The sequence below is a fragment of the Hermetia illucens genome, chromosome 2, assembly GCF_905115235.1.
Source record: "Hermetia illucens chromosome 2, iHerIll2.2.curated.20191125, whole genome shotgun sequence".
NCBI classification, from domain to species: Eukaryota; Metazoa; Arthropoda; class Insecta; order Diptera; family Stratiomyidae; genus Hermetia; species Hermetia illucens.
In genome coordinates this window covers 33,834,898-33,852,656 of record NC_051850.1, presented here as the reverse complement: position 1 = coordinate 33,852,656, position 17,759 = coordinate 33,834,898, and the positions used below count along the sequence as shown (strand labels likewise).

The window sequence follows — 17,759 nt, the reverse complement described above, 5'->3', positions numbered from 1 at the left end:
CCACGAGACAGGCACCCAAGTAAAACACGGTGACGTAACTGCCCATATCATCGAAAGCGTTTCTCTCGTAATTTTTTCACGATCGGTGCGACAAATGATAATAATGTTTAAATCCTCATTTTTTTATTTTGATATGCTACATTATGTTCTGAATGATTTTTTTTTAACTTTTTCTGGCGAGGGTGGTAATTTTCAGAGACAACCATAAATTTCACAAAGTATTTGTAAAAAAAAAATCAAAATGAAAGATTGTAAGGATTCCTCCCTTATTAGGTAGGTCATGTTGTTCATGTTCACGTTTAGTTTGAACCAGGGTTTCGGTTCCACTTAAAGGAAAACCTACCCATTTAGATCGCTTCGGAATAATATAACCCAACGAACCTTAATTTCAACCCAACAATGACATTATTATTGTGTTACATTTGCGGCTAGAAATTGTTAAACATAAAATTCATTTCAATCTTCAACACTCATAACTGTTGATATCATTGTTTTTGTTACAGTCCTTAGGTTTTTAGACAGCTACAATACAAATACTGGCAATATGCAAGCTAACTTCATTTTTAAGGTTTTGTGTGAAACAAAACCTTATTAGAATCGATTCGATGTCTGTCTGTCCGTCTGTCTGTCTGTCTGTCTGTCACAGCCGATTTATTCGGAAACGGCTGAACCGATTGTCACGAAAATTGGTAGGAGTATGCGATCTGCCGTTCCCTTTACATGCAGGAACTGACGCCATTTTATGTTAAGTTTAAGGGAGGGCTCCCCATACATGTAAAAGGAGGGTGCAAAATTTTTTTTCATAAAATGTGCCCATGTGGGGTATCAAATGAAAGGTCTCAACTAGTACTTTTCGAAACTGGTTCAATATTTTATATTGGGTGAAACATAGGGGAGTGAGGGCTCAAAATATGACCCCCAAAAAGTGTAACAGGTCTCGTTCTCAGAACCTACCCAACCGAAAAATCTGAAAAAAATCTCAGTAGTGCATCTCTGCGAAATCTAGGCCTCAAAATATATCCGGTTCCGATATCTGCACAAATAAAGTTAATAACAGTATATTTCCACATTTTAGAAATTTACCCGGCACCCCCCTTATGTTCATCCCAGAAGTACAAAATTTGGCATGCATATAATGAAGAACATAGTGCACAATTTGGTCAAGTTTGAAGAAAATCCTACTATTATTAACAAAGTTATAGAGGGTAAAACTTTACAATTTTTTGTGAATTTCGTGCACTCTACAACCTGCATGACGTCATCATCACATATCAATTCGTCAATACCACAACGAAATGAGTTCTTATGAATTGGGTCGCAGAGAATTATTTTGTTTTAGTTTTTTTAGTTATTTGCCAGCCAGACATGTGTGCATGTAGGTATATAATATATGCGTGCTAATGAACTTTGCGGGTAGAGCCTAGTTCAGATAGATATAAGAAGTAAATCGGAAATATGGGTACGATAAATTTATATACGTGCCTATATGTTGTACAGTATTCGAAAATAGGCAGTTTGTTTGTTTTGGGTGAGCGTAACATCTACGGCTGTAATATGTACGTATGTCTCGTAGCTTTGTAGCTGTATACGGGTATAAAAATGTGCGTTGAAATTTCTTAGATAAGATGAACACAAAACCTTTATACCCGAAGCACGAGCTTCCGGTATTCCGACTTGTTCTATTGTATTTTGTTTGCGATAGTCCTGTCCCTGTGTACAAATGCTTTCATTCAGGCAGTTCTGTTCACAGAAGTGAAATGAATATGACTAAGAAGTACAATAAGAACGAGCCGAGAGGCTTTACTTGCTGCAGCAACTTAATAAACTTGAAAGGAAACATATAAGGCAACGAGCTAAATCATATGGTGCAGGCAATTCCCAGAATATGATCTCGACAGCCTTTTTACGAGTAAGAACAAAACAAAACGAATTTCATACTCGTTTTAATTAAAAGGTTCAGAGACATTTTCACATGGTCTTTCCATTGTATTTATTCATGTAAAACGTAAGAGTATGATTGTGGGAATGATTCAGTTAATTACTACTTTCAGAGCTCTATTTTCTCTGATGCGGTAACATTTTCAGAAAATAAAATTTTTTAATTACGAAATTGACTTACCTTAAAAGTTTTATTCTGCTGTCGAATAGTTTCAAATTCGGATCCATATCTTTATCCCATACGGCCATTATTTTATTATCTATCAACGTTGCGAACATTTGACTTTCTAAAAATCGACACAAAAAGGGTCTATGATGTTCGGGTTGATCTGATAAGAAAGATGCCTTGTCGAAATTTTGCAGAGATTCACGATTCGTCAGCCAATCATCTTTATCTTGATTTGGTAATATCACGAAATGTTCATATGCGGCAAACATATGAACGAAACGATTAAGAAATATCTCACGAATAGAATTATTTAGCCGTTGATCTTCATAATATTGTTCCTGAGATGTGAGTGGGCGCTGTTTACGCGATGACGGCATTATATCATTATTGAGATCCATATCGTCTAATTGTACGCCCGTGCGTTTAACTATATCCACTATACGTTGTAACGCTTCCGATTTTGGAGTTGGTGTTTGTCCAGTCGATGGACCATTGCTCAATAGCGGTTGCGTGACCATATCTGAACCGTGATCACCCCAATGATTACTTATGCTCATATTGTCATGATATCCACTAGTGGCAGTATATTTTCGGCGTACATGCAAACCAGATGGCAACGTACAGCTTGAACTCATCACATCATAATCACGTTGATTGCAGAAACTTTTTGGATTCAATATTGATGGTGGTTCCATCGTTTTGTCACGTTCAATTTGAAATTTATCCAAAATCGATACAATTTCTGACATGAAATCCACCTTGTGTGGAAACACTGGCATTTCTTCCGGCAATTGTATTGTTTTCTTATCAATGTCCACATAGCAGAGTGTTGCTTCTGTACCAATTTTAGTGTTGATTTCACATTCGGCATGTAAGCCCATAACAAATGGAACTGGAGCGTCGAGGAAATGATGGAGAGCGGCTGGTAAAATTGGCGCGTATACGTGCGGCCACTTGAATGGAAATAGCAATGCGGTTATGCATTCACCAACAATCATAAGCTTTTGATAATCTGAAATTTTCAAAATTATAATGAGTTATTGGGACTGTTGTGTATACAAAGTATGGGCTAAAAATAGTTTACACTATTGAAAAAAATATTAAATCGATCGATAAGATAAACATTGATTGCAGAACGTGCTCCGTTCCTGTTTATAATAGCGTTTTGAAATATTTCAATGTGTTTTTGATCCTAAACTGAACAAATTATATTAACGTTCCAGATGAAGCTTTTGCCACAAGAGCGCATAATTTATTGTTTACTCACAAAATCGAAGTCACTTTTCCGTCTCAAAAATATTACTAAGCATTTAATAACGCCCAAGTTATCCATACTTTAATTAGGACAATAATCACTTAAGTGAGTCATATAACTCAATTAAATATGATAAATTATTTTCTCTTCAAACCTGTGGATAGGTGCTTACTCACCCGCAGTTACAGATCCGTGTTATCAACATAGAAGCTACTGTATTATGTAAACATATATGCAGAACGTGTGCCGCCTTTTTGGCGTATCTTTTACGTAAAAGTGAAGTAGCTAATATCTCTAGCAATCAAATACTCACCGTTCGATCTGAGAAGAACTTGGTTTTCGAGAAGTACGCATGTAAACAATTGTATGACGCATTCGACACCAAGATAGGAAAATAACAATCGAAGAGGAAAATCCAAAAGCGGTAATTCATCGATAAGCCCAGGCCGTTGTAAAATGACTGCCATGGGTGGCAAGTGTGGCTCTTCTGGCGGCAAGTAAATTCGTATCGAACGGCCAGCTTGAGGCAGCATCACTTCATACAAAATGTTGTACACGTAACTTTCGAGACTTAGTCCTGGTCCTGGCTGCCTTGGAAGACATCTGAAAGGTTAGACATTTCTATGATAATGTATTCATGGTGCATATTTGATGGTTGACGTTCTACTCTATTTTCTGACCCAATTAAAAGTCAATTATCTAATTTTCTCATCTCTTCAAGAAAGATAACCATTTTCCCATATATCTATGGACGGTTAACCATCCGAAACAACAATGTTTACTTTTTAAAAAACGAATTAAAAGAGAATTAACTTTCCCAGCTAACATCATTATTCAAAACATTAACTAGTTTCCACATGTGCAATCAATTGTTAGCATTAAAACGTGCGAAGTTTCCCTTAACACACTCCAAATGTAACACTTACTTGTAGATATTTTTCAAAAATTTCTCAGCAGCAAATGCATACGGCACCTGACAAATTAATGATATACTTTTTGCTACATATAATTTATCCTTAGTAACATCATAGTAGCTGAGCGCCGATGATGGAGATTGTGATGAGATTTTAAAATGCCGCGGTAACGAACGACTCACTGAGCTTTCTTTCACACGTCTCAGGCCAGGCGTTATTTGTCCATTGGAAAGTTCTGTTATGTACATTGCCTGAAAGTAGAGTACTTGCATGAAGTAAACAATTTTTCTAAATCATTAGTGGTACTACACGCATACCTGTAGAGTGTGCATGGCACTGCAGATATTTCGATTGCGAACTTCTTCGTAAAATACTAAACTGAATCCATGACATCGCTTTCCATCTTCACGGGTGGTGGCGAATGCATGAAATTTTGGCTCAATATTATGTTTTTGAGTACGAAATCGTAATCCTTGGGGTAACGAGAGCTGTGGGAGAGATGGTATTATGACGGGGGAGATAATGGGGAAATGGTTGTCTTACCATGCAAATTCCATGAGCGTCGAATGGATTCCAAGGTACGTTCTCTGGGTAGTGGGCCAATGATTTACTTTTGTAGGCTCGGTCAAGTGGGGAGCAATGTAGACTGTCACCTGGAAAGGAACAAATTTACTTCTTATTAAGGATGTCTGCGAAACTCCATGAGCATATTGAATTTAGCCCAAAACTTTTCAAATGGTGCTGGCAATTAGTCTCCAGACAAGTAGATATAGTAAGTGCAGAGAAGTAAGGAGTCTTAGTAGTGGGACTTTTGTCTACAGAATACAATTTACTCATTTTACCATGAAGTACAAAGTTATTCTCGATTTTTCTTTCATATGAACACATTTTGAAAATCATAGCCATGATGGGATTATGTAAATGATAAATTTATGTGGCCCTTTCAAATATTTCGATGGTAGTTCCTTGAATATTTATCAGTTTGATTGGGTATGCAGTTTTTTGTGCATTCATTTTTTATTATTATTTATTTTGGGACGAAAATCGAAAAACACTTACAAAAACTTTCCATGAATCAGTTCAAGAAGAAACTTAAATTTATCTCTGATAAGTTTTGATAAGTGTATTTTATGGTGGTTGTGGTATCTATCTATTTCGGAGAGGGGAAAGTTACTGCAAAATTTACTGAACGTTATACAGAATTCGGAAGAGTTCATGATGATAATATCATTATTGATCAGGTCTGAAAAGAGGAAGGAATAAAGATGATATCAAGTGTACTCAAAGTTTTTACGGGAGTAATATAGACTGGCACTATTCGCCCTGAATATTTTACGATTCTATGCTCTGTTCTTGTATGAATCATTTGCGAAAGCATGCAAAACAGTATTTATCAGTTCGTTCAAACCGAAGATCGTGGGGATAAAGGGCATATTTCCAAAGGATGCTGCCTCAAAAGAGGGTAGAATGCGGATAGTCCCCACCAAGTACTACAGGTATCTGGACTATGGCCACACGTCGACAGCTTGCAAGGGGCCGGACAGGAGGACAGCGTGCCGGAGATGCGGCCAAATGGGTCATCAAGCGAAGACCTGCAATGAAAGCGAGAGTTGCGTTCTCTTCAGGGATCGTGGCGCGTCTGGTGAGAGCGTCGCACACACTTCGGGTTCGGGACGGTGTCCGACCCTTAGGGCGGAATTAGAGAGGGCTAGGGTGCGAACGGCATGATTCGCATTTTACAAAGTAGCATGCACCAGAGTACAACCGCTCATCAGTTGCTAGAACAGTTCGCTGCGGAAGTGGGTTCGGGACGACGTTCGACTTGGGGTTCTTACCGAAGGCCGAGGGAACGGATTTGTCTGGATTCGGTGTTTAGGGATAACGTTTTTTAGCGTTTACCTGATGCCGGACTTTAAGCGCCGACACCATTTCAAGCACGGATGGACGACCCCGGTTGGCGGCGATTTTAATGCCAGGGCTCTTGAATGGGGCATGCCTCAGTCAGACTCCAGAGGGAAACGGATTCTGGAAATGGCGGCGAGAACCGGGCTCGTAGTTTTAAACACCGGATCCACGCCAACGTTTCGCGCCCAGGCTGTGAAGGAAGCATTCCTGACATCCCTTTTGCGTCGGAATCACTGGCATTATCGGTGGACGGGTGGCGAGACCTAGAAGAATTCTCGGCAAGTGATCACCAGTAAAACGCGTTCGAAGTGGTTGACCCGACTTGTCGGCGTACACCAACGCGACGCTCCCTCTGCCTGTTGAATGTCGCGAGGGTGAGCATCGGGAAGTTCGTCGAAGCTCTTGGAGCAGGCAGGGCTGCGCTGGAAGGCGCTCAGGGGGGTGATAGTACCGCAGTTGACCCCGTCGTAAATTCAGTGATGAACCTGATAACGACGGCGTGTGAAGCTTCCACGCCCCGGAGGGTCCCCAGGCGCGATAAGCTTTTTATGTACTGGTGGACGGCAGAAATTACCGATGTACGGAGGAAGTGTCATAAGCTCCGCCGTTTGGCACAACCTTTGCATGCCAACGGGAAGGCATGTGCCATAAAGGCACATTATAGATCAGCAAAAAGGAGACACCACAACGCTATAGATAAAAGCAAAGTTCGCGGCTGGCAGAACCTTGTTAACGAGGTGAATGAGGATCCGTGGGGACTTGACTATAAGCTTGTCACCCGGAAAATCGGGACTCTGCAGAGGCCCGGCATACTAAGTACCGACCAGATAGACCGAATTGCGCGGGCATTGTTCCCCAGACACCCTGTGCCCTTTTCACAATGAGAGAGCTCGAAGAAGTGGTTCTCACTATGAAAAACAAGAAGGCGCCAGGTCCTGATAGCATACCGGCGGAAGTTTACAAACTGGTGTTCCGCCAACGGCCAGAATTGTTGCTTGAAATGTTCAACGCTTGCTTGAAGGAGGGCATTTTTCCTTGTTGCTGGAAAGTGGCCAGATTCGCGTTGATCAGTAAGGGTAAAGGAAACCCGGAGCTCCCGTCTGCATATCGAGAAGCTCATCAGGAGTAGATTCGTTGAAACGATCCGCGCTGCCGGGAACTCATCCGCAAGGCAGTTCGGGTTCAGAACAGAGAGATCTACAGTGGATACTGTTATAGAGGTCGTAGGTGAAGTTCAACAAACCGAGGTACATACCCGCCGATCTCGACGGATAGTGCTCCTCATAACACTTGATGTCAGAAATGCCTTCAATTCTGTGAGATGGACAGATATGCTAGGCACACTAGAAAACTCATTTCACGTTCCAAGCTATTTCTTGCGGATATTGAGGGATTATCTGAAAGACCGATCTCTGCTCTATGAGACGCTAGAGGGCCAAAGGAGGATGGAAATCACGTCGGGAGTAGCACAGGAATCCATCCTAGAGCTGGACCTCTGGAACGCCTCCTATGATAGTCTGCTGAGACTTGATATACTCGAAGAGTCGCGCCTGGTCGGTTATGCAGACGACGTTGCGGCAGTTGTTGCCGGACGCACTGTTGAACAGACGCAAAGCAGACTTGGCATATTGATGCGATGGGTAAGCGGATGGATGACTGTTCACGGTCTCAGTTTTGCGCTGAAAAAGCCGTGGTCATCTTGACCAAAAAGAGAATCCCGACCCTGCGTCCCATATCGATCGGCGAGTTGATTATATATTCAAAACCAACGATTAAATACCATGGTTTAATGCTCGGAGCCGGCTAATGGCGAATGTCGGGGGCCCTATATCTACGACTTCTTCTTATGGGAGCAACGCAGTCGGTTCTGCCCTATGGTGCGGAAGTATGGGCTGATGCCCTTGAGAAGGACGTGCATCGCAAACGCCTTGCTCAAGTGCAGAGGCGGAGAGCTTTGCGAGTGACGTCTGCTTATCGCACCATCTCCGAACCGGCTGTGATGGTGATTGCGTGAGAGATCCCCGTTGCCCTCCTTGCCAAGGAGCGCAAAGCTATTTACCGCCGCAAGGGCGAGAACTTAAGAGAGGTGGTTGCCCGTGAAGAACGTCAACGCACCCTTACCTAGTGGCAACTTTCTTGGCAAAATGAGCCAAGGTGCAAATGGACTGCGCGGCTCATCGACAAATTGGACCAGTGGTTGAACCGGACGCACGGTGAGATTGATTACTTCCTTACCCAACTTCTAAGTAGGCATGGGGGTTTTCAGTCTTACCTGCACAAAATCGGAAAGGCGCGATCTCCTGATTGTGTGTTCTGCAATGGAGTGACGGACGACGCTGAACACACCTTTTTCTCTTGCGAGAGGTGGGACGGCTTTCGTCAGCGGCTTTATTGCAGACAAAGGGGAGCTCCCTCCAGACAACATTATCAGACAGATGCTGAAGAGCGCTGCCAGCTGGAATCGTATTGTGCATTATATTCGGGCTCTGCTTATTGCGAAGAAGACTGAACTCGACCGGCGGAGGGATCGGACGGTAAGGGGTTCCCTGAACTGACAACTCCCCTCCCGACTTGAAGGCTCCCAAAGCCGGGAGAGCCGGTGGGCTAACCCGAAGTAATGTGTCAAACGGTTCCAGGCGAGTTCTCTGATGACAGGGAGGTGTTTAGTTGGTAGTCCGCCAGCGCGCTGTTGCGGGAGTCCTGTGCGTAAACGCTCAAACCCTTACTCTACTCAAAAAAAAAAAAAAAAAACATTTCTATGGGGAACCCTACCAAAATCTTTGCAATGACGATATAAAAAATCGACAACTTTTTCCTTCTACATTCTTTTAAAATTTTCCGCAAACACTTGCTTTGGGAGCAATTCAGTCCTTCCTCAGTGCTTACCTAGAAAAATTACAAGCATCAGGAAAGAAAATTATTATGCAATGATGTATAGACCATGCTTTAGACTAGTGGTGCCGCGAAAGAAGCACCTCACCACGGAACCATAGGGGATTGCAAAAGAGAGAGTATAGTTTCTCATCTTCTTCAAAACTTATTTTGACAGAGTTCGAAAACATTCTTTGCAAGCTTGATCTCCGACGATCATGATTGATAATGACCAACAAAAACCAAAGGAAATGCAGTCATGGTGCTGGTCGACGAAAGTGACATAAATATGGTACATTCCGAAAAGGAGGCTCTGGTTCAGTTGTGGGACTAATATTCGTTCGCGCATCGCTCTTGAACAATAACATTTCGATGGAGATTACCTCCACAACGACTACCAGATAGTTTTATTTCAGCTAAGAAGGAAGCTTGCAGGAAACCCGCAAGACCGAAAAGGGAGAGGCTGTCAAGCATTCGAACAAAGAGAACTTTCTACAGAACAAAATGGGATCGTCTGCACTCATTTCATCATCATTCACGGATTACCGCTTTGGTAAGTGGGGTATCGTTCTATAGGAGATCTGGGAGACAATAACAGTACCCGTATGTAGGTGAGTGGCCGCTCCGAGGAGCCCAATTACCGCTGTTGTACTCCGTTTTACTGCCACAAATTCCTTGTGGTAAGAGCAAGAAGGCCAGAGTACAACCGACTGATAACTTCAGAGCCAACCCGTGAGCATTCCCGAGTGGTGAGCTTTCGCCATCTGAAGTCAATGGCGTCAAAAGTCTGCCCAATTTCTGGGCCATTACCAAAGACAATGACAACTGCCCCGCGATAATGAGGAAGAAGACGTTGGGTTGGATCAGTGGCACAATTTTTATGTCTAATGCAAGCTATGCCATGCAGTGGAATCCGCTCTCCCCCGCATTTGGCGCAGAACAGTAGATGGCGAGTGCGAGCGTCTCAGGAAGTCGGAGGAGGAGTTGAAGTGCATTTCGGGTAACCGCAAGCGATGGTGCGTAGGTGTGGTTGACGAGCTATAGCGCACTAAGGGGTGAAAGGAAGCCATATATATTGCCTGTTGGTAGGCGTCAGCGAGTTCTAATGTCATCAAGTCGCGCTACATTGCCAACTGATGTTTTCGAATCTTAATATGGGCAGCGGTTTCTTTTGTGGAAAGAAGCAATTCGGAATCGTACATGATTCGTCATATGCTCGACGTTCGAAGGCATTGATTTCCTGTTCTCCGGGCTGGTTCATTATCTGTTCATCATATCTACTTTTTGGCGCCCATCCACAAAGGCCATATATTCGTTTTAAATATTCCCCATTAGGTACCAAGAGAACAAAGAGTAATGAAATAAAAATTGTCCTGTTTTTAACTTAATTATTGGCAAATGGTGATGCAAGACCTAAAAATCCCCTTGAATTTTAGGAAGCAATTTAAAATAATAAACCGGAAACTCAGGCAATAAGAAATGAAAATATTAGTAGACTTTTTGGACTTCTTACACTTTATACTTGTGTATCACACATTCACTTGATGTTAAACCAGTTTCATTTAAATTAAAAGAAACAGCAATAAAAAACTTCTGCATATTTGGATGAATCCAGTAATATCAATACTAATTCACTGGCGGAGACTAGTGTTTTTACGCCCACCTGGTCTCGATAAAAATCGCAATATTTTGATTATGCAAATTAGTAGGTACCTTCTTGAAGCTTCCCTCGAATGCGTAGTAATCTTCTAACTTTTCAAACTTATAATCGCGCCTTGGTCCAGATGTTAACTGATTATCAATCAATTTGCATTTATTTCATGAAAAGTATTTTTTTTTCTTGATTGTTTACTAGTTACCGCAATAAATGATCATAAGATAGTATGAAGATAATCTCCTCCATATAAACTGTATGTACATCAGCTACTAGCTGTAAAAAATTAGATATATTGTCGCTTCTGAGATAAAATATCATTTTCACATAATTAACATGATATTGTTATTGGTTTATTTGAAAATTAATAATTCTCAGCTTCAGGAAGGCCGAAAATATAGGAACAATTCATTTTGGGTATTATGTATAAAGACGAGCTACATTATTAAGGGGAATATCATAAGATAGGTGTCCGGATAGCTGAGTGGTTAGGCAACAGACCACCCGCCCAAAAACTCTTGTTTGCCATTTTGCTGCTTTGGGAAGGTAGGTCTCCTATCATATCGTTAACAAAAATGACGTCTCCCACGTCTGGTGCATTTGGGCCTTGCACCACGTGAATGTGTTGTTGGAAAAAGCGCGGCTTTGAGGTTTCTTGTCTCGTAATCTTCTTTTTTTTGTGGGTTGGGTAGGTGAATGTATTCTTGCTCCCTGTCAGATGAGAACTAACCTGGAATCGTTTGACATATTACTTCGGCCTAGCCCTCCAACTCTACTGCCTTATAGAGGTTCCAAATTGGGGGATCAGGAATGGAATTGTTAGTTCAAGAGGCCCCCTGCCACCCGGACCCTCCGCCGGTTGAGCTCAATCTTCTTTGTAACGAAAGAATTCAAACATAATGAGCAACACGAATCCATCTGTCAGTGCTCTTCAGCATTTTTCCGAAAATGTTTTCCGGAGATAGCACCACTGTGTTTGTATAAGGTTGTTGACGAATCCCATCTCATCTTTCGCAAAAAAGACCGTGATCGTTGTCGTCCACTACCTCATTGCAAAATACACAATCAGAGTGGTAACCCTTTACGCTCTAGCAATCTAATCTAATCTAAACTTATTGCTTAAGAAGTAAGTCCACCTGAGAACCATGATTTTGTTGATGTTTATCTTTACAGTGCGGTTTTAATTGCTAACTTCTCCAAATCCGGAGACATTTGCCCAAGGCTCAGTAAGATTCTGTCCAGGCGACATAAGAGCCCATCCTCTCTTAAAAAGTCAGAAGGCTCCTGGACGGAATCTCCTAGCGAAACCTTGGAGCGGCTGCTTCAAAGGCACCTTCCCGCCAGCGAGGAGGTCTGTGAGTCAGAAACTTGCTCGGAATGTTTGCGGCCACCCCAGCTGTGCGAGACTATCAAATCGATAATTACCGAGGATGACATCGGCTGGGCTATAAACAGCTACTCTGTATATAAACCTCCAGGCCCAGATGGCATAATGCCAGTCATGCTACAGAAGCAGCAGGAAAGGGTTGTACCGTGGCTTGTTGAGATTTACCGGAGCTCTCGTTAGGATACGTACCACAACCCTCGAGGCGCGCACAAGTGGTTTTCATACAGAAAGCGGGCCGGCGCGGTCATAAGTCTGCGAAGGACTGCCTGACCACTTTTGTGCTGAAGACCCTAAAGCGCGTCCTGGACATTTACTTAAGGGCGATTATGGAGAAAACGCTTTCTCTAAGTCCCAGCATGCCTACCTCAAAGGAAAATCCACAGGAACCGCCCTTCACGAGGTAATTGGCACGGTTGAGCCGTCGCTGCAGTACAAACAGTATACTTAGCTGCGTTCTTGGATATAGATTGAGCTTTTAACAACGTTAGTACTAACGCCATGAAGGAAGCCGTGACCGGTATTGGATTGAAGGGGTATCTCACGCATTGGATTATATCCATGCTAAGTACCAGGATAATCCAGTCGGATCTGGGAGATAATCATTTGACCAGAGCTGTGGACAGAGGCTCGTTCCAGGGTGGCGCCATCTCACCGGTGCTCTGGTTAACAGTAATGGACGAAATTTCACGTACATTTGCCAGCAGTGGGATGCAGGTAGCCGACGACTTGGTGATATCAATATCAGGAATATTTCTGTCCATCATGGGCGACATCATGGAAGGAACGTTGCGAAAAGTGTGCCTGTGGGCCGCAAAATTGGGACTCAGCATAAACCCAACAAAAACGCAACTGATGCTGCTCAGTATTTTTTACGGGCGGATCAAAGATGGCCTGTGGAGTCGGCGCGAGGGTTTTCGCGAGTACACACAGTGTGTCCAAGTCGTATGGTCTCCCAGGTTTCGTTAGTGTATTCCAGGCGGAAGTACTGGTGATATTGGAAGTCTGTCGATGGCTGGAGCGAGCTTCGAGTCCTAAGCGTAACGTAGCTATTCTGACCGACAGCCAAGCGGCCATCAAGACCTTGTACTCAGCGACGACATCTTCCAAGCTGCTGGGGCAGTGCAGAGGCGTGCTGAACCGTCTGGGCGGCCCGCTCAAGATCGGTTGTCGGATTGCCCAGACGAGGCTCTGCTCTTGGCAGTCGTTCGATGAATACAGTCGGTGTTCCGCTGGCGGCTGTCAGGGGCCGAGTCTATTCGCACTACCTAGCAGCCGGGGGCCTAAGATGGCGAAGGCTTACGAGCTGTCCCAAGTCAAGGAGAACTTGGCCCGCTTATAATAGCCCGATCACGAGAGCTCCTGTGGTAGACGCAATTCAAACGCATTCAAGATTATGGCATGCTGCCAGGAGAAGGAAGGGAAATCCTCGTGCACGTTTTCTGTGATTGCCCAGATCTAGCTAGAGTCAGGCTACGGACACTGGGAGAGCTGCTTTCCTTCGTGAATGCTACGGGCTGGCTCTGAAGATCTGAGTCGACTAGACTCTGCCTCCTTGCTCCTATAACAGCAGTCACGGTCTTAGAAGTTTGTGGCATCAAAATGGCGTGCCAGATCCCCAGCATTCCGGATGTGTAAAAATAACAGCTCTTCAGGAGCTGCAGAGGTTCGATGTACAATTCTGTGCGGCCATGGGGAAGCCATTGATTTATTTCGCTTCGCGAACGCATTATTGATAGTGATGATTTCACTTTGATTGGGTTTATCCACCTGTTGAATAGTTATTTTATCCTCAAGAGGTGGAAATTCCTTAGATATTATACGGTTAAGAACCCTGGTAAAGTGCTGCTTCTAGCTCTTCAGCTGCTCATCATCGTGAATAAGGAGCCGATTGTTAATTACTTGGTAGGGCCATGGAAAGATTTGCGTCAACCTTCCGGGCCCGGGGTGAACAATTTGCGGAAAAACGGAGCTCGGGGTGAAAGTTATATAGGTCTCGGAAGAAGGTTTTGCGGTCCTCGTATTATTCTTTTCTTCTATTGAAATTTCTATTCCTCCCCTTTCCTCAACTGCTATCAAGCCTATTGATTACTGATGAACCTAGGGCGCCAACGCTTTCCAAACATGCGAGAAGCAGTGGACGCAATACAAAAGCGAAGGTAAGCGACCATCAGGCCATGATCACTTTCGAAACCGATGACAGTACCACCCTTGGCACTCATATCCAGAAGACAGTTCCTAGATCTACTGTTGACCTTAATGTTGTCGATCTAATTGCTCAGACGCTTGCCTGTCATTTTTTTGAAAACTTTGCCCTTTCGAGTAATAATGGTGATTGCTTTTTAAGAGTATGAATACTGAATGTAATGCGAGCAGACAGGACTCTGAAGGAGCATATCTCAATTAAGTTGTCAGACTAATGATTAAGATGTTATCAAAAGTACTTGCCACCCACTCTTAGTACGTAGTACACCGGGAAACGAATAGTTTTTTTAGGGAAAAAAAGAAAATGCTAGAATTTTCCAGTAATAGTTTGATATGTATTATATGAGACAGAGAAGTTATTATAAAACTCTCGTTTACTGATACAAATCGCGATCAATTATGTTGGCTAAGCATCTATGGTTGAAAATCATTGAGAATTATTAATTGCTCTGTAGCACGATTCCATTGAAAACTACAAAAACAGCTAAATAGCTTTATTGAACAGTAGTCAAAATGAACAGCACTCTGCCATCCATTTATTTTATTGCATTAATCTTTGCTGGAGGCTACACTCGAGTTAATATGTTAAAAGGATTTTATTTTTCCATTATTAATAATTTCTCTGTCCATAGCGCCAATTTGTTGTACAAATGACCAACTGCAATGTGATTGGCTCCCTTGGCTTATTTTTGAATTGCTCCATGAATCACGACCAAAAACCAGCATCCATAAATGCCCTTGGTATTGCACATCGCAATTTAGGGATAATTTTCATTAATATCCAGCTAATCGCTTTCCGAAAGTATGTGCCCAATCTAGTTCTTCTCAATCGAACAGGATATAATGTAACGGATGCCTACTACAGACCACCTGGCCGAAAAGCTGATATTGTGAAGATACTTATAGATGACATGACGCAATGGTTAGAAGTCAATGGGGTAATGGGCTAAACCTAAAGCTAACCGAATGGTAATTATCTCTTCCTTTATATTTTCAGACTGCAATGCACTTAAGGAACTACCATCCCGACGAGAATAGGCTACCAGGATATTTGCCCGATGTTAAATTTCGTCTTAGTTATGATATTTTTGGAAGTCTAATTTCGAACAGAACAAGGATGGGGTTTGCCACTTTTGAAGGAGTCGTAAAGTATCTCAGAAAATTAGGATGAATCTAATCGCAGTCATCAACGTTAGTTGTAGGGTTGTGTTGATTATATTATAATTTGTAGCTTGCAGTCGTTTCGAATCTTAAAATGTAGATAAATTTTCAAAGATTATTATTTTGAAGGTGCACAATGGCATGCATCTAGAATTCTATTTTCGAGTACATTTGAAAATGAAGGCACAAATCTGTGTTGTGTGAATTAAACCTAAAATGTGGACCAAACTCGTGTAGTGTAAATTGTTGTATTTGATCTGGGTCATGATGATTCTCACCACACAAGGCAAACATCGAAAATTTTACTTCAGCACCACTTCTTAGCAGAGTGTTGCATCCAGCGATTATTTGTGGCTTCATTCATGCGCTTCATACACCGCTTTACACAGTCATTGAAGTGCTGCAACTGGAGCGAATTTTTATAGTTCATGAATAGAATGAATGGCTTTTCGCTTTGATAATTACAAGTTATCCCCTTCGGCTGTTACCTTTGCGTGACGAGAAGAAACATGGCAAAGAGATTCTTCCCCAGGTCAGGACACTTTTCTAAGAGAGAATATCACGATGTCCTATATCGTTAAACAAAGTATTAATTTATAGTGGTAAATGGATACTATGCACTTTTCACTATTCCTTCTCTTTGGTGGAAAGACAGAATTAATTTCTTCAATCTAAAGAATTGTGGTTGTATGTATGTATGGGAAATGAATAAACTTCAACCTTTTTGATTCAATAAATATTAACCAAACTTTTCTGATTCAAAGGATCATCCCATGTGCGATGATAATGCATTCATCTTTGAGTATGGCAAATATCAATGAAAATTATGGACTCGCAATTAAATATTTGGCCAAATATTTTCTTTCTCCAAAACGACATGAAAAGTGTATGTGGGTAAAATATAATTTCGAATCCTGAAATGATCCTGTTTGAAAAAGGAGGAAGGAGATTCACTTCACTGTAATCTGATTGAGCTAAGAATCATTTAGGACTTTCAAGAAGTAGTTACTGTTCATTCAATAAAAATTGGTGGATTAGCAATTTGCAGATTTATGGCCCCATCGATTATGGTAAGGCATTGGCGTGTCCTCAATAGATCTCCATACTTTTTGATTCAAAAACTCCGCCATAGTATGTTGGGCCCAAGCCCAGGTAAAGGAGGGTTTGAGGCAACATACTTTGTACTATCCTCAGTAAAGCAAAAATAAAATCCTGAGATCAGGGAAAGAGATAAATGGAATATAGTTGGAGTTTTTCTCTTGATCTCTCTTGGTGACATGGAACGCGGTGACGCGGAAGGATGGGCCCTGGTTCTGTCGAGAAATGGGCATGGGTTCTTGACGCAGGGAGGGCGGCAGGACGTGAGTTAGTTAGACCGAGCAAAATAAATACCTGTCTGCACGCTAAATATTGGCACCCTGGCTGAAAAGTCCGAGGAACTCGCAAGAGCCCTTAGGAAAAGGCACATTGATATCTGCGCTCTGCAAGAAATCTGATGGTCTGGTGATCAGACACGGTAAAAGTGGTTATAAAATTCTCTATTCTGGTAGCCCCTATACTCAATGCGGTGTTAGCATAGCCATCTCAGGGGTTTCCGTGATGCCATTAAAGAAGTCGAAAGATTTGATCATCGGTTGATGAAGCTCCCAGACAGGTCGATTTGATTCCACGAAAGATGCCTTTTGGCAACTTCTCGATACAGAGGCCTGCAACGTGCCAGCTTACAACTATATTATCATTGCCGGCGGCCTTAATGATCATGTGGGTGAGAAGGCAGATGAAAACTGGTGCCATGGTGAATAGGGGTTTAACTCCGCCATGATATTAACATACATAATATGCTGATTCCAAGCCCAGGTAAAGGAGTAGGGTTTGAGGCAACGTACTTTGTACTATCCTCAGTAAAACAAAAATAAAATGCTGAGATCAGGCAAAGAGATAAATAGAGTATAGTTGGAATTCCTGCCCGGTCCTGTCAAGAAATGGGCAAGGGTTCTTGACGCATGGACGGCGTCAGAACATAAGCAAGTTAGTTCGAACACAACGAACAAAACAAATACGTGTCTGCACGCTAAATGTTGGTACCCCAACTGGAAAGACCGAGGAACTCGCAAAAGTCCTTCGAAAAAGGCGCATTGGTATCTGAGCTCTGCCAAAAGCTGCGACATTAAACGCGAACGCGATAAAAATGGCTATAAACTTCTCTATTTTGGTAGCCCACACACTTAATATGGTGTTGGCATTGCCGTGATGCCATTAAAGAAGTCGAACGATTTGATGATCGGCTGATAAAGCTCACCATT

At 42.4% G+C, this 17,759-nt stretch overlaps 2 protein-coding genes across 4 annotated transcripts in view; one reads left to right on the top strand and one right to left on the bottom strand.

The window, feature by feature from the left end:
• LOC119647435 (DENN domain-containing protein 5B) overlaps positions 1–17,759 on the bottom strand; it is a 67,598-nt gene that overhangs the window by 25,970 nt on the left and 23,869 nt on the right. For all 3 annotated transcript variants that reach the window (XM_038048352.1, XM_038048353.1, XM_038048354.1), the window contains exons 2-6: positions 4,820–4,929; positions 4,594–4,764; positions 4,289–4,527; positions 3,676–3,965; positions 2,120–3,119 (exon numbers count right to left, since the gene is read on the bottom strand). In XM_038048352.1, coding sequence (XP_037904280.1) covers positions 2,120–3,119; positions 3,676–3,965; positions 4,289–4,527; positions 4,594–4,764; positions 4,820–4,929 — 1,810 coding nt within the window. The remainder of the gene's footprint in view (positions 1–2,119; positions 3,120–3,675; positions 3,966–4,288; positions 4,528–4,593; positions 4,765–4,819; positions 4,930–17,759) is intronic.
• Positions 4,950–15,467, top strand: LOC119647436. The gene is made up of 3 exons (XM_038048356.1): positions 4,950–5,048; positions 14,928–15,233; positions 15,293–15,467. Exons 1-3 carry the CDS (start codon positions 4,962–4,964, stop codon positions 15,464–15,466), a joined length of 567 nt encoding a protein of 188 aa, XP_037904284.1. The 5' UTR covers positions 4,950–4,961; the 3' UTR covers position 15,467.